Source organism: Hippoglossus stenolepis, chromosome 16 (assembly GCF_022539355.2).
Source record: "Hippoglossus stenolepis isolate QCI-W04-F060 chromosome 16, HSTE1.2, whole genome shotgun sequence".
Classification (NCBI taxonomy): domain Eukaryota; kingdom Metazoa; phylum Chordata; class Actinopteri; order Pleuronectiformes; family Pleuronectidae; genus Hippoglossus; species Hippoglossus stenolepis.
Genome location: NC_061498.1, coordinates 12,362,021 through 12,377,465, shown reverse-complemented (window position 1 = coordinate 12,377,465; position 15,445 = coordinate 12,362,021). Strand labels below are relative to the sequence as shown.

Sequence of the window (15,445 nt, the reverse complement as noted above, 5' to 3'; positions counted from 1 at the left end):
TTTATATCTGTATATGACAAGGTAAATACAGTTAGTATAAATTACCCACAAAATTTCCAGTTAATTCCCGTTTATTCCCGTTAATTCCCGTATATTCCCGTATATTCCCATGGAAAGTTTCCAACTTTGAATATTCCCGGAATTTTGCAACCCTAATCTACATATACATACAATCAGGCAACATCAGATTAGAAAAAAGAACACAAGAGAGTGTCAACATCAGGTCTCAGTCTGAGCTTCAGTCCTCCTCCGCATGCTTTTCTCTCAGAACTTTTTAATAGTTCTGATTGAAGAGCGACACTTGGGACACTTGTGTGTGGTCGATTTGAATGTATCCAGGCAGAAGGGAATGAAGCAACAACCCGCCACACACCTGCAAAAAAAACAGAACAGGAGTGTGGGTCTGGTTACACACTCGTGCAAAAATAATTCACCAGGAACAGGGGGTTGTTTCATACCCGATCATAGCTGTCATTAAACACACCATCCAGGTCATACTGCTAACGGATTTGAAAGTCTCTGTCATGATGAACTGACGACACTCGGGGCACTGAGTCCTGCACGGATACGCTGGAAGGTCTTCTGTTTCCAGAATCACTTTAGGGGCTGTGCAAAGAAGAAAATCAGTTAAATCATAAAACTGCTTTCATTAATAATCTATCTAAAGCTTACAGGCATCAAAACAAAAGTTTAGGCTGTGGAGACAACAACTAATAGAATATTAAATGATAGATAATAGAACAGATGAAGACACTTGTTTTTGTTCTTTAGTGCAGGTTAACAAGTTGCGTGAATGCCACATAGCATGTGATCTTCACTCTCACAAACGAATGATGAGCAAAAGCACAATAATAAATGTGTTTACATGGACACTGATATTCCAATATTAACCCGATTGAGACATTAGTATGAATAAGTCATGTAAACAGCATTTTCTAATGACCTTAACCTGAAGGCCAGAATAAAAAATAATCAAAATAAGACGTGTGACCTTAGTCTCATTATATAGACATGTATAAGTCTTAATTCTCTTGGCGTTTTTGCAGCATTTTGTGCAATTGACATGTACGGCAGTCACTCCTTGACACCATAATCCGACTATGCTCTATCTAAACATGTGAACGGGAATATAAATGGAATTTTCTTTAAGCAACTCATGTTAACATCATAATTGAAATAATGTCTTACTCAGAAAAAGACCAATGTAATATTGCTGTCCATGTAAACATAGTCATTTTTAGGCCAGATATACAGACCCAGAGGTTCCTGCATCCTGCTCCCACTAGATTTGAAGGAAGTTTCATAAAGAATCGTTCTCCACTTTCTGTAATTCCTTATTATTTGTAGAGAAAATCGAAAATTGAAAAGTTACTCACCAGGGGTCGAAGGTGGAGCCATGATATAGAAAATATCTGTGGTAGAATTAGATTCGAGGGGCGCCGTCTTCTGACTTGTTGTGTTGAATGATACCTCTAAGAGAAGAAGAAGAAGAGCTAAGTTTGATGCAGTAATGATTTGCTGCAGTAAAACCTAAGACTCACTCTTCACGTAGTTGTTCTTATGGTTGGCACTGAGGATGGTGTCGTGGCCGTTTTGGAGCTCAGCCTTCCCCTCACTCAGTTGCCTCAGTTTGTCATCAATGCTGTCAATCTCCTGTTGAGTTGAGGCCACTTCCTTACTTTCTGGAAATAGAAGCACCACAGTCATACACAGAAGAACAGCAGAGGCACCAGGGAATAACTATTTTGGCGAAGGCTATGATATTCAAAAGAAGAATCAGATCCTAAATACTCTGTCTTTCATACGTCACCTGTTTTTCCAAACTCTACATGATTCCGTAGCTCCTGAATTACACACAGCTGTTTTTTCCTCTCCAGAAGTTGTTGGCTTTCGAGTGAGAGACAGTTCTGTTCTGTCGATATGCTCCTCGGCTCGTTCTCTGAAGAAGTCATGGTGAGAGCTGAAAAGACTGAAGAGGCCAAATGTTGGATTGTTTTAACTCTTTAACTCAATTAGGCCCAATTCCTGACTCAGCAAGAAGCACATTTAGAACGGTTATTTTATAAAACGGTTTAGAAAATAAAAACTAAACTTAAATTGTCATTTTTATTGTTAATATTGTTAGTAAGTGATGAGTTTATTCTTTCTTTTTAAAGACTACTGGCAGGACATGGGCACTACAAGGCCCTGGCCCCACCCTGGAAACATTCCAGAATTATTAAATTAAATATAAAAAACACATCCTGATGCCTTCTGTGTTTTATATAAATTATTAATCTATGAGGTAGAAGTGGTGGTCAACAGTGGCTTTGTTCGTTTCCAGATCAACGGTAAACGCAGGTTAATGTTTGATAAAATAGTCACAGGTCATAAAAAGTTGGTTGAAACAAAACAAGAAATGGTCCCTCTTCACTGAACCAATTCTTAGATTTAATTTATATATCAACGAACTCCGTTTGGTGTCGTTATAAAAACACAAATAAGATTGAGTCAAACTTTTCCTCGATAAGCAAATAAGACAAAAATACATTTCTGGCTCAATTTTCTTTTTTATGTTGAGTCAATAAAAGTAGGCGACTAAAACAATCATTTAACATTGATGAGGAGAAAATGCTGGAATCAATTTTCAAAGTTACACGACATAAATCTCAAGTCCAGTGATTGTATGTGTAACTTTAACTGTACTCACTACAACACTGTCAGAAGCTGAACCATCACTTTAACATCCCAGCCATTAGTTTCATAAAGTTTCCTTTAAACTGTGTTATAGAGAATATTATGACATTAAAGAATATATGGGTGTACCTCAATTCCTCAGCTGCTCCCAGTGAATCCTGCACAGGTAACATTCAAACTAGGTAAACAAGGACACAGTATATGTACTGTTCACTTCTGTCACAAAATATTCAAATCAGCTCATTTCTGACGGCCTCCTGTTACGGAAAGCTACAAAATACAAACACACGGCTACCATAGAAAAACCTTTTATTATTTGAACACCATTATACAGAATTCATAGCAAATTGAGGCCAAACGTTCAGAACTACAAACATTTTATTTACATGAAGCCTCTTTAAGAAAACATCTCACTTTGTAAAGTGTGTTTCTGGATATGTGGAGTTGACAGAGATATTTCTCGACCTTAAACACTTCTATAAACAAGCCATAATAAAATAAATACTTTCTCAACATTGTGGAAGTACCAGTACTCGCTGCAGGAACTTCTGTTTTTTTCCGTCTGATGTGACAAATGTTGGTTGCGACATTTCATTTCTTCCTCAGCCTCTTCATGAACGTCACTTCATCTCTGTTCCTGATCCCGTAGCTGAAGATATGAAAAAAGAAGAGGAAAAAATGGGTAAAACACTTGATGACAATGTAAATGAAGTTAAATGAAGTGATGAGTTTATACTCTCACTCTTTCAGCCTCATCTTGTCATCGTCAAGCTTCTCCCCCTGAAACACTAAATGGAATGTTCTCCAGACGTATCTCCTGTTAAAGAAAGGAGGTTTGGCAACTTTTAAAACTTTAGAATCATTTTAAAGTCTGTGTGTGTGTGTGTGTGTGTGTGTGTGTGTGTGTGTGTGTGTGTGTGTGTGTGTGTGTGTGTGTGTGTGTGTGTGTGTGTGTGTGTGTGTGTGTGTGTGTATTTACCAGCTGACATGTTTCACTCCACCTTCACGTTGTTGTTTCAACTCCATGAATCTGCGTATGGCATTCTTCAGATCAAGGACTGTAGCATTTTGCACCACCACGATGGCTTAAGGAGAAAGAACGATAGAAATACAGAAATGAATAATTAGGTTTAAATATTAAATTGTAAATATACATCTGATCTAATGATTGTTACCCAAACTGCAAAGGAAACAAGAGGTAAATCTCAACACTTACGCATTACTTCACCATCTGCCTTTAAAACCCTCACGGTCATCGCCTGGCCGTACTCCAAAGCTATTTGAGAATTGATCTCCTCCAGAGTCACCTTAAAAAAACAAAAGTCACATTTCAGGGATATTTCCAGAACTACTTCTGTCGATCTTAAAGCAGGGATTAATGAAATATGACACACAGTAATGTGTCTGTAAATAAAAGTAGAAAATAAATAAAATACATGTCAACGTGTTTGTAAGTCTCATCTGTGGGGTTTGGTCTTTCACCTCCATGAACACAAGACGTGTGACGTGACAATAAACTGATTCTGATTGTAAAAAGCTCCTCAACTTAGTGAAACCTTTAGTGAATGATTGTCATGAACTGCAGCCAGTGCTGAAATCATCATTCAATAAACTGATGAGTCAATCTACAGGGAATGAATCAGCAATTAGTTTGACAATTCAGTATTTGTTTGAGTCATTTATCAGTAAAAAAGGCCCAAGTGTCTTTTGTGCCGACTTCTCAAACCCATGTAATAATGTGTTTGCTTCTTGTTAATCATTAAATCCCTGTAAATTGATTATTATTGGTCAAACAGGACGTGCAGCACACGATGTCACTGAGGCCTTCTGACCATACTGTCAAAACCTATCTCTGTTTATATGATGTATCATAGAAAATAAAAGGGTTCTGCTTTATGTAGAGAAACTGAAGCACTCTGAAGAGATTACAGTTTTGTTTAGAAAATAAGAAACGTCCCTTGATTCACATAAACAGAGGTTCATCACTTGGATTTGATTGTTTACTGTGAAATGTGGAAACTTGATTTAACAAACTATATGGACTTGTGCAGACCAGTAGAAGGAATCAAATTGTGTTGGAGACATGAGAGCGATGAATGAAGAGTGTGATTGTTTCTTCACAAAGCTTCTGACGGACAGATCACCTGGATCGGCAGGTCACACAGTAAAGGATCCTGCACGAGTTGAGCGAGTCCTTCCTCGAAAATATCCAGGATCTCTGGGTGAGGAAGAGACTCCTCGTCTTCCTCCTCCTCTTCTGGAGCGGACACATCTGCCTCAGCCATCTCCTCCACCTCCACCTCCTCCTTCTCCTTCTCCTTCTCCTCCGCACACTGTGCTCCTGCCGCAGCGTCCTGCTCCTCCATCACCAGGAACTACAGAAGAAAAACACCGGGAACTACAGCCGCAGCACTTCCGGGTATACGAGAAGCAGATTCACTACACTTCCTGGAAAACATTCAATCAACACACTGGATTCTACGATTCCATCCACGGAGTAAACAAACCACGGCTGTGCAGCACAGTTTACACACCGGAGGATAACAGCACTTGGTGCGCGTGGTTCCTCTTAGCGGAAGTAAATTCATACTCTGTTTAGTCATGAAATCTGTCAAATGTTGGATTTAATATGTATTTATTGATTCTAAAATAACTCCAGAATGTGTGTTGACATGAAATTCCGTCTTTGCTCTTATGTTTAAATCTTTTGTTTCCAGTCGAGCTGTAAAACACGGAGCACCAGCTTTCGCCTCTTCCTGTGCCGATCCTCGTGCGTCAATCTGTTTACAGCGGCTAATCTAAACAAGCTAGCTCCCTGTGGGAAACACCGTCCTTACATCGCGTTTCCCACGTTCACTTCCCATGTGTCTCCGCTGACATGCTCCTGTTCTGTCCAACCTGTGGGAACGTGTTGATCGTGGAGGAAGGACAGAAATGCATGAGGTTCGCCTGTAACACTTGTCCCTACGTGCACAACATCACGAGAAAGGTGAGTCGCAGGTTTAACTCGTTTGAGATGTTCGTGATCCCGCTGGACTCAAGAGGAACTGAGGTGTTTTGTTGTGTGGCCGCAGGTGAATTACAGGAAGTTTCCCAAGTTGAAGGAGGTGGATGATGTCCTCGGTGGAGCTAAAGCCTGGGAAAATGTCGACTCAACTCCTGGTAAGTGACGTTCAATCAGCTCTGGGCCTCTCGCCTTGATGATTGTCTCTGATTGTGTATCAAGTTAAGATTCCCATATATGAAAGTTAGTTTATGATAGGTTGAGTTTTTTTTAAGTTAACACAATTGAGTGTACAGAGGCAGCTGTCCTCCACAGGACAATGATCCAAAGCAGGACATCCTAAAACCCACCATGAACTTTTTGAAGCTTTTTGGACAGCCCTGTCTCCATCATCAGTTAAAAAGTCTGTGGGTAGATCTCAACACGTGCTGTGTGAGCAAGACAGACTCACAAATATCTGGGAACTAGATGTGTTCTCCATGGTGAGGGTGGAAACTCCTAAATCAGGAAATGAGGCTGTGCAACTCCCTGTAACATAAATTAACCTAATTTTATCAGTTTCAGATCATGTAATATTCACAAATAACGGATGTAGCTAGAGCTGTGTCACGATTGTTGAGGACAGTTGAGCCTTTTAATAGAACGACAGCAGAAACTAAACTTGACTGTAAACAGAGCTGATGTTAAAGGTTCACTGTCTAGAATTTGGTGACATCTAGTGGTGAAGTGTCATGTTGCAGCTGAATACCCCTCACCCTGCCAAACATGAGAGAGAGCCTGTGGTAGCCTTCAGTTGTCATAAAAACTCAAAAGGTTTTTAGTTTGTCCAGTCTGGGCTACTGTAAAGAACATGGCAGCCTCCGTAGAGAGGACCCGCTCTCAATGTAAATATAAAGTATTTACATATAAGGGGCCTATTCTAGGGTAAATAAAACAACAATTCATACAATTAGATGATCACACAAAACATCACTAGGATTATTTTATATTCAATTTTTTACAGATCCCTTTCACCTAAGTCTTACACACTGAACCTTTAAACACTTATGTCTGCACAATGCAGACACAGATTTAAATGTGGATTTTGTTCATGAGATAAAGTCTTGTTCATAATCTGTGCTGCTTTTACACCATAAACCAAATGTGTTAAACCCAACTTGTGATCCAGGAGTGACACTTTACATTTGTCTCTGTTTTCAGAAACTTGTCCCAAGTGTGGTCATCTTCGGGCGTATTTCATGCAGATTCAGACCAGATCAGCAGATGAACCCATGACAACTTTCTACAAGTGCTGCAATATCCAGTGTGGACATCTATGGAGAGACTGACACTTTTGCACTTTGAACACTTTCATGAAGAGGCATAGATTACTCATTTTTGGGCCTTTATTTATCAGCAACAGGCTCTTGCAGAGATCTCTTGAATTATTTCATTTCTTTCTGTTGTTTCTATTCTGTGTATAGCAACAGCTAAAGGACCATTAAAATAAGTTTCAATGGAAAATCATATTCTGATTTTTATTGATAAAATATCACCTGTATACAACAGTCAAACAAATGTTGACTTACATAGTTAATACATATCACAGACATTTAGAGAGCAATGCAGACCAGCATTATCCACAACAATGGCATACAGTACTTTGTATTAAAAGTTTAATGCAATCCTTCAACTCTACATAAAACTTCTTGCACAGCTTAGCTTACCTCGAGAGGGAAATAAAAATCAAATGCACGGAGTCAAGGAACTAGCCAGTGAGAATTCATCATTTCGATGTGTGGCTCATGCAGACTAACTCTGCACTGAACGAAGGTGAACTGCAGATCAGGCATGCTGTGGTGGAACATTGTTTGTATTCATCTCAGTGGAATCACAATGTCATTTTTGCAAGATGTCTGATAACAGTCATTTGACGCTAGCAGGGATTCATTTTCTTTTGTAATTACATTAATAGTCAACAGACATCTGTGTTTGTTATCTAACATGCATCAGAGAAGTGCAGGTATTCTTTAATGGCTGAGTGATGATTGATGGAGCCACCACTGTTTTCTTTGCCGGCCAACGATTCCTTTTTAAACTAGCTACATGTTTGGCAGCAAAAATCCACCAGCAGCATCAGTGAGAAGATAGAAACATTTGGCCAAAGGACACAAGATTACTGGGATCATGCATTGTGTCTCCTAACGGTACAATCCTCGGTCTGCATCTCTATTTTAATTCTACTTTAGCCTGAATAAGTGCATGTACAGTGGAGTTCACTGAGCAAACAACTAAGCCAGGGAAAGCCAAAATTTGACACTGCTTATACTGCTGCGATGACATTGTAAATCACATTTCTTTCCTCTAAGGAATTGCAGACGTTCATAGTTAAAGAAGGGGAAAATGTGAATCTCAACTTAAAGTGCAAATGTAAGCTCTATTCTCGAAAATGGACAGAGGGCGTTCATGTGTAATAGTTTAACTGTACATCACTCGACATTTTGTGACTGCTCACTGAAGCCCAGGTTAACAAATATAGCAAGTAACATCCATCTTGGCCGAAACAAGCAAATATAGCCAGGTGACAAATTAAAGAGAAAAAGCAGAACAATGGGGGTTTGAGGGGACACTGGATGGTTTGATTAGGACAAAGCACCCATGAGAGATGTGTTGGACAGTGCACTCCCTCACATTCATCAAAATGAGGGAGGATCTTTTAGAGGAATGGTGTTCAATCCCTCCAGTAGATTCATGAAGCTGGTGGTACAAGGGGACCAAACGTCTTACCGAGGCGTGTGTGTGTGTTGGTTATTTTTCATTTAACTTGTCACCAGTCTACATTCACTTATCGAGATGAAAATGGCTGGTTAATTTGCTCACATTCACAACAAAAAAAGGAAAAACTAGGTCTGTTAGAAGAAAATTCTCAGACGAAATGGACAAATGTTCACAGTTGTTAAGATTAATTTGCTAAAATAGTGGATAAAGTTTCTGAAATAAATTAAAAAGAAATAGGGTTTACTCAGTATGTTTGACTTCAACACACTTGCTTCTGAGTAAAATTCACAGATGAAAGATTAAAACAGATTAAAATAAATAAACTGACCATTTTCAAAGTTTTCTCTAACTGAGACTGTCAACCTATCGTTTGTTTCTGTTGTGATGTGTAACATCACAAGTCTCCTCCCATGTTTCCACACAGGATCAGATGCAACTGCGTGCCTCCTGCTTTTCTACGTGAATGTTTTAGTGCCCTACAATCCTGTGTAGCTCTGTGGGAGATTTGTACAATTAAAATGCATCTTTATACATGGGGGAAAAAAATATGCTGCGAGATTATATACAATAAATATAGTGAACTAATGAGAAAACTACACTTACAATTTAAGAGGGCTCACACGACACTTTTCAAAAATGGAGGCGGTCGGGGGGGCTGTCACTACCAGCAGGAGGAGCTATGAGTTTTATGTGTGTGCATGTACATGTCTCTGTGGCATACAGCTGTCGGCGGTTAGCATATACGCTTGTATGTGTAAATGTAGCCCTTACAGTAAGGGCAGGTGTGTGTCACATCCTTGAGGTCGTCAATCAGACAGGGAATCAAGCAGCAGCCGAGATCACACCTGAAAATGACAGAAGAAAATATTGTTCAGTGACTTTAGCTGCTTTCGGACATGCACCAAACTCCAGGTAGTCTCCAGACATTTTTCAGAGAGGTTGCTGTGCTAACTAAGTTGAATTAACTGCTGTGTGACTGGTAGTGAATCTCTTTTCTGTGACCTACTTACCCTACAAAGAAGCAGAAGAGGCAGAAGAGTGTGTTCATGAGGCCGACATCGTGGGAGATGCGGGTGACGATCGCCTGCTGACAGTGCGGACACACGGTCTGCACTGGCGAGGTCTGGAACATTTCCCCCTGCAGCACAGTCACAGTGGTGGCTGCCCCCGGAGGAGCCAGGACGGTCGCTGTGTGGCCCCCCATCTGGTGGACAAAGTGACTGGGGCCGGGGCCCATGTGTCCTGGCATCGGGTGACCAAAATGACCGGGGGGCAGCGGGTAGGGACCACCTGTCAACATACATATGAATTTAAAAGCATATACACACAAATAACTTAACAATAGTGCCACTTGTGATAGATATTACCAGTTTCAAATTTGATTAATTAAGCTGGGGGGACCCAACAGGAACAAACAAATAATTGTCATGCACAACCTTTAAGCTCCAATATATTAATAACATTGACTGGTGTAATAGTACACACCTGGTATTAACATGTGGTTTTTGTGATCTGATCACACGTGGACCCACGTGTGTCTCGTGATCAAGAAAGTTAAAATTCAAAGGACCAAGCACAAGGTAAAAGTTTTAACATTAGTCTTACATTCATCAGGTTGCCAGACTTTAGCAAACACATTAACTGTGAAAACTGGACAATGACAGCGTTTTTGGCAGCTTATTTTTTTAAATATGCACACTGTCTGCAGCAGCACCTTGTGGTGGCAGCGGCATCGGGATTGGCATTGGCATGGGTCCTTCTCCTGGAACATGTGGGGGAAGGTAGCCTGGCTGTGAGGCCTCGTAGGGTGGAGGACCATAGTCTGGAGGCAAGGGCTGTCCCTGCGGAGCAGTTCTTACTGTAAATGAAAAAGAAAACATTGAATTGAAAAAAAGTCTATAACATATAATACAAGTATAATACATTGCAATTAGTATTAATTGATTGTGGTTTAGGTTAATTGAACCTGCTTTGATACCTGTGTTATAATAATGTCATTAGAGCTGTGCTGTCCAAACATCCCTGCTGCTCTGAGAGTCTGACACTTAAATTTCATCTTCAGTTTCAAACATGAAACCAAACTCCAGCTGGTGGTCAGTTTAAACTGGCTGGTGCCTAAATACCACAGTGTGTTCAAAACACTTCTCTTCTTTGTGAGAGTTTTGTGATTAAACAGACGTGCACTTTGTAACCAAAGCTGGGACGACTGTAGTCTCCATGGTGACAGTTTACCTGAGCCACAATGATTAAATTGGGTGTTGAGAGGAATGTGTTAGGGCTGATCATCTGTTGTTGTTATTTGCAACATGCATTTCATTAGGTCAACACAAATATTGTATCTCTGCATTTTTTGGTTTTATTACCAGGTTGTCCATTCTTCTCCTCGAATGGGGCACTGGGACCTCCGGGGTACGGAGGAGGAGGATCGCTGGACATACTGGCTGGACGTCTGGACAGGGAGAGGGGATGGACACGGAGCTCCTCTCACAACACTCCACTGGACTTTTACTCTGATTCAAAAAGAAAACATGCACGTGTTTGAGTCCCATGGCTCATTACTCTCTGACACAAGCTTCTCCCAAGCCATGCATTGTTCCAGCAACAGTCACAGAGGCTAATGAGGTACTTGGTGTAACTGTTGATGTCAGCCTACATATGTACCAAGTAAGCTCTAGAGGACTTTTCAGCAGGTTTGTGATTGAGACACTGAGTGGTGGTATCAATGTTCTTTCGTCGCCCTGGTTTATTGGTGCTATACTGCCTGTTATTAGTAAATAGTAAACACATTGCTAGCTTTATTTTGTTAACAATGCTTCTCAAAACAAAAGGTGTAAAATCATTTAAGAATCAAAAGATGAAATACAGGTAATCATATCGAGTAAATGTTCAATTACAGGATGAAGCCGTTAGTATGAAGGTAAAAAGTGAACAATTATTAAGGAAAGTCATAAAAACTTAAATAATACAGTGCTATGAACTGATTTAGATTCATAAGTAAAATCAAACAAACAGATTTGGAATCCCTTTAATGATTATAATGTCTCTAGACTGGAGGCCTGAACAACACCACAAGTGGAAGCTCCTCTGTTTCAACAGGAAGTGTGGTTTTCTCTTTAACTAAATAATGCATCCCTTAGCGAAGTTAAACAAATATCTAAGAAAATGGAAACAGGGAAGAGGGGGGGGGGGGCACTTTTATTTAGAGCAAGGTGTAACAGTTTTGTCACACTGCTTGGAAATAATGATTGTGAAAGCAGTGGTTATTTACAGGAAACCGATTGAGGCGTTTTCTGTTTCAGTTTATGTGACGTGTTGCATTGCTGAGCGAATCCACACACAGTGTGTTTGCTGTAAACAAAGGGTCAATAACAGATTTAATAGCATAACAACTCTGGTACATGTGACCTACAGTAGATATACTACATGTATGAGACTGTGTTGCTGTCCACCAACACAACATAATGTTTTTAGGTACAATGACCCCTGATGGACACAATCATGTGCAGCAGTATGTGATTCAGTGATTCAGAAGTAATTGCTTGACAAGAAAACCAATGTTTACCTGGTGCTATCCAGAAAAGAAAAACCCCAGCCTGGAGTCCTGCAACCTGTAGTGAAGATGAAAAACACATCATAAATAACTATGGATGAGATTGATCACAGCTGCAGGAGCATCTCTGAGACCCAAACTCCAGCTGCCCCCTGAGCCCGATGTAAATAAAAACCAAGCTCCATCACAACAGTTACAAAAAAAACACGGCTGACTGAAGGCGCCTGCTTGGAAAAGGATTCACCAACAAACCAAACAAAAGCTCGCTGGGAGGTATTTGATGCTAAAAGGGTCCTCGGCCAACTAGCGGCTAGCTCGCTAACGCTAGCTGATGTTTGCTGTAAATCCTTCCCCAGATAATCCAGCTCAGAGCTACTTGCACAACTAACCGTGAATAACTTCGTTGCGTAATTGAGGCAAACGGACGAAAGCGTGTGTGTGTGTGGGTTTAAACTGGGACACGTATCTACGACAACTGTGACATTATTATTACTATCATCATTATTATTTGTATTATTATTATTAGCACCGTTATCTGACGCGGTGTGACAGCGCGGGGGAGATGGTTAGCGTCACCGCTGTCCAGTGGCAGGTGGACGGATCCCTTCTCCCACTGGGCTGTGGTCACACGGTCGTTTAGCAGCTGGCGGCCAGTGTTTGGTTTGCGCTCAGCTGGTTACGGGTGTGTTTCATCAGCTGAAAGCGAAGCGTGTTTGCTAGCGGCCGTTAGCCAGCCAGCTAGCGTAACGGACAACAACAGACTGAATGCGAAGCCGCGAGTCGTTGCACGTTGACGGACTTTGAATGCGCCCGTGGCATCGTGGGACGCGGGTTCCTGTCGCGACGGTGAAACGACGCTGCTGACGCGGAGGCGAGAGCTACATTACCTGGAGCTGGGAGAAGCGCAGCCTGCCCGCGGTGCTGCTGAAGTTTGTTTGACGTTAGCAGCGCCGCCAACGTCCGCTGAGCTGGATTAACTCCTCACGTCATGACTGAGCAGCGGCTGCCTCGGGTATATAACGTCAGCAAGCCGAGCGAGTGACAACATCCAACGTCAGCATCAACAATAAATGACAAGATCAGCCGTTCTTTATTTTCTCTCCTGTGAGATGTCAGTGCTTTGTTACATTTGATCGTGGCATGTTTACATTTTGAAATCGTGAGTGTACCCTCCAGTGGTCAAAGGGAAGAACTGCAACCCTCATTGTTAAAATATCATTAACTTTATTGATCCCACGAAGGAGAAATTCACTCACAGCAGCAGATAGTTAAAGGTCCAGTGTGTGAGATTTGGGTGAAAGTGATCTATTGGCTGAATAGAATATTGAATATTAAATAATCCTAGTAAATTTTTCACTAGTGTGTAATTATCTAAATTGTTGTTTTCTTTAGCCTAGAATGGCCCCTTTATATGTTAACACTTTATATTTACACTGCTAGCAGGACCTCTATACGAAGGCTGCCATGTTTTTTCCCAGTGGCTACCACAGGTTCTAGTTCATGTTAGTGAATTAGTGATACGTTAAAATTAGAAATAAAAAATAAGCAACATAATGAAATTAAAATACAGTGATATGTACACAACTCGCACCTTTCACTGTCCACTATTGATATTATTGACAGTATTAATAAGGTAACTGCTTATTATCCAGTGATTATTTAATGGTAACTGTAAAAGTTAGTTACAGCAGCAGATAGTTAAAAAAGAGGTAGACAAGAGTTAGTGATACTTTCAAATCAGAAATAAAAATAAACAACATAATTAAATAAAAATAACATTTATAAAAATACAGAGATCAGGATCAGAAATACTTTATTGATCCCAGGGGGAAATTGTGTTTATTACAATAGCTGCCTGCAAGAGTAAAAATATAAGCATATAAAGATAATACAAAAATATATATGTAAGTAATTAACACCTTTCACTGTTGTTGCTCACTATTGATATTAACAGGCAGTGTTGATTAGGTAACTGCTTATTATCAGTTATCATTTAAATTTTAATCATATAAAAATTATGGTTGCCTTGGCGTAGTTTGAATGTCCACTGCTCCCCAATGGTGACAGTGAGGAAGTGCAGTATTGTTCTAAATCAATAGATTACACATGACTATGATGAGTTTAAAATAATTATGAGTGTGATCATTTCAGTAATGTCACATAGAAACAGTAACATCAGTGTTGGCAATGAGTGATTAAAGTGAAGAACTGCACACGGTCAAACTAAACTATAGTTAGGCAGTACTGTGTCCTGATGATACAGATATTTGTCCTGGTATTTATTATTTTTAACTTGTTACTTACAGTTAGCCTTAAATATGTCTAAACTATTAACATACTCCACAATGGTGCACTATTTCCCATTGAAAACAAAAACTATTGTTTACAGATGATTGATGTTGTTTTGTTTATTTATTTGGGTGTTTTATTTTGGGAGTGTTTACTGCTTAGTGATAAATTTGATATATTGATATATGGGTCAATGACGTATAAGGATTTTCAACAGGCCAATTTTAAAATACAAAAAAAAAGAATATCTATTATAATTATTCAAACATTAGGAATGTTGTGTACACATAAAATCATATAAAAATGTCAAATTATTTAATTTTAGTGTTTTTTCATCTAGATGAATTGGCCGTGGCCTTAAAAAATGTCATGTGGTGCGACCGTAATTTATCTTAAAATGAATTAATTTCCTTAATATGCTTACATTTTTTTTACAATTTCTCAATAATATAAAGTCATTAGTAACAAAGTAGTTGCATTTCTTTAGAGTTTTTGAAAATAATGATCTCATATTTTTGTTCTATAATGTCACCGTCCCTTTATTAAATGTAGTTAACAGACTTATTTTTCGGGTAAAGTGCATAAAATTGATAAAAATGTTTAAAAAATACCATTCATTTAAGCATACTGTATCAGTGATTAATATTTCAGCCACAGAAATTGTATATTTTACTTTAAATTTAATACAGGTCTTGGTATTATTGGTCGCACCACATGATGAGTGGTCGCTCCAAATGATATGAAAACCTCCTATCATTTAAAAAGATCAATAAACAATAAATTCCATCCAAAAATTTGACTTAAACCAGATTTTCTTAAAATTTCATAGAATTTTCATGAACACAAACATTTCCTAAACATTTTTTTTAAATAAAAATCTCATCAAGAACATTTAAGTGCAGCACACATTGTTGTGAACAAACATTTCATTAAACTGGCTGCTCTTGTGCTACATCTACATCAACCAGAACTGGTGGAATGTTCTCCATAGATGGCGGCGTAAGGTCTAACACAGCGTTTGCCATATTTTTACTTTCTCTGTAAACTCTGGATGCAGCCCTCCAGTTCTCTCTCTGATTCTTTTTCTCTTTCTCTGTCAACTCACTTGACTTGGCATATGGAATCTCTCACTGCTGTTTATTTCTCTCGTAGCTGAAAAAGATATGTAA

General features: G+C 39.5%; 4 protein-coding genes across 5 annotated transcripts; 1 reads left to right on the top strand and 3 right to left on the bottom strand.

The window, feature by feature from the left end:
• Positions 1-52: 52 nt before the first annotated feature.
• LOC118122912 lies at positions 53-2,902 on the bottom strand. The gene is made up of 6 exons (XM_035179858.1): positions 2,806-2,902; positions 1,811-1,960; positions 1,542-1,682; positions 1,377-1,472; positions 459-606; positions 53-373 (listed from the first exon to the last, which is right to left on the bottom strand). Exons 2-6 carry the CDS (start codon positions 1,950-1,952, stop codon positions 265-267), a joined length of 636 nt encoding a protein of 211 aa, XP_035035749.1. The 5' UTR covers positions 1,953-1,960; positions 2,806-2,902; the 3' UTR covers positions 53-264.
• Positions 2,903-2,968: 66 nt separating this feature from the next.
• On the bottom strand, positions 2,969-5,233 carry snrnp25 (small nuclear ribonucleoprotein 25). The gene is made up of 5 exons (XM_035179861.1): positions 4,821-5,233; positions 3,893-3,983; positions 3,656-3,761; positions 3,419-3,493; positions 2,969-3,325 (listed from the first exon to the last, which is right to left on the bottom strand). The coding sequence occupies exons 1-5, from the start codon at positions 5,040-5,042 to the stop codon at positions 3,268-3,270; spliced, it is 552 nt and encodes a 183-aa protein (XP_035035752.1). The 5' UTR covers positions 5,043-5,233; the 3' UTR covers positions 2,969-3,267.
• A 175-nt stretch (positions 5,234-5,408) lies between these two features.
• Positions 5,409-7,186, top strand: polr3k (polymerase (RNA) III (DNA directed) polypeptide K). Its single transcript, XM_035179862.2, has 3 exons — positions 5,409-5,665; positions 5,751-5,838; positions 6,881-7,186. Exons 1-3 carry the CDS (start codon positions 5,555-5,557, stop codon positions 7,006-7,008), a joined length of 327 nt encoding a protein of 108 aa, XP_035035753.1. The 5' UTR covers positions 5,409-5,554; the 3' UTR covers positions 7,009-7,186.
• Positions 7,184-13,084, bottom strand: LOC118122913 (cell death-inducing p53-target protein 1). 2 transcript variants are annotated; one of them, XM_035179859.2, is made up of 6 exons: positions 12,875-13,084; positions 12,000-12,045; positions 10,801-10,947; positions 10,152-10,295; positions 9,448-9,727; positions 7,184-9,282 (listed from the first exon to the last, which is right to left on the bottom strand). In XM_035179859.2, the coding sequence occupies exons 3-6, from the start codon at positions 10,871-10,873 to the stop codon at positions 9,171-9,173; spliced, it is 609 nt and encodes a 202-aa protein (XP_035035750.1). In that variant the 5' UTR covers positions 10,874-10,947; positions 12,000-12,045; positions 12,875-13,084; the 3' UTR covers positions 7,184-9,170. The 2 variants fall into 2 exon arrangements, with proteins under 2 accessions (XP_035035750.1, XP_035035751.1); XM_035179860.1 differs by lacking the exon at positions 12,875-13,084 and adding an exon at positions 12,517-12,827.
• Positions 13,085-15,445: the final 2,361 nt, after the last annotated feature.

Excerpts from the sequence above, each read along its gene's own strand:
- LOC118122912 (XM_035179858.1), bottom strand. The coding sequence starts at position 1,952 with ATGACTTCTTCAGAGAACGAGCCGAGGAGCATATCGACAGAACAGAAC. Across the intron at positions 1,683-1,810 it reads TGTAGAGTTTGGAAAAACAG|AAAGTAAGGAAGTGGCCTCA; the intron begins GTGACGTATGAA and ends TTCTATTTCCAG. Across the intron at positions 607-1,376 it reads GGCTCCACCTTCGACCCCTG|CCCCTAAAGTGATTCTGGAA; the intron begins GTGAGTAACTTT and ends TTCTTTGCACAG.
- snrnp25 (XM_035179861.1), bottom strand. The coding sequence starts at position 5,042 with ATGGAGGAGCAGGACGCTGCGGCAGGAGCACAGTGTGCGGAGGAGAAG. Across the intron at positions 3,984-4,820 it reads TGTGTGACCTGCCGATCCAG|GTGACTCTGGAGGAGATCAA; the intron begins GTGATCTGTCCG and ends TGTTTTTTTAAG. Across the intron at positions 3,326-3,418 it reads GACAAGATGAGGCTGAAAGA|CTACGGGATCAGGAACAGAG; the intron begins GTGAGAGTATAA and ends TCATATCTTCAG.
- polr3k (XM_035179862.2), top strand. The coding sequence starts at position 5,555 with ATGCTCCTGTTCTGTCCAACCTGTGGGAACGTGTTGATCGTGGAGGAA. Across the intron at positions 5,666-5,750 it reads TGCACAACATCACGAGAAAG|GTGAATTACAGGAAGTTTCC; the intron begins GTGAGTCGCAGG and ends GTGTGGCCGCAG. Across the intron at positions 5,839-6,880 it reads AAATGTCGACTCAACTCCTG|AAACTTGTCCCAAGTGTGGT; the intron begins GTAAGTGACGTT and ends CTCTGTTTTCAG.
- LOC118122913 (XM_035179859.2), bottom strand. The coding sequence starts at position 10,873 with ATGTCCAGCGATCCTCCTCCTCCGTACCCCGGAGGTCCCAGTGCCCCA. Across the intron at positions 10,296-10,800 it reads GGAGAAGAATGGACAACCTG|TAAGAACTGCTCCGCAGGGA; the intron begins GTAATAAAACCA and ends TTTCATTTACAG. Across the intron at positions 9,283-9,447 it reads CTCTTCTGCTTCTTTGTAGG|GTGTGATCTCGGCTGCTGCT; the intron begins GTAAGTAGGTCA and ends TGTCATTTTCAG.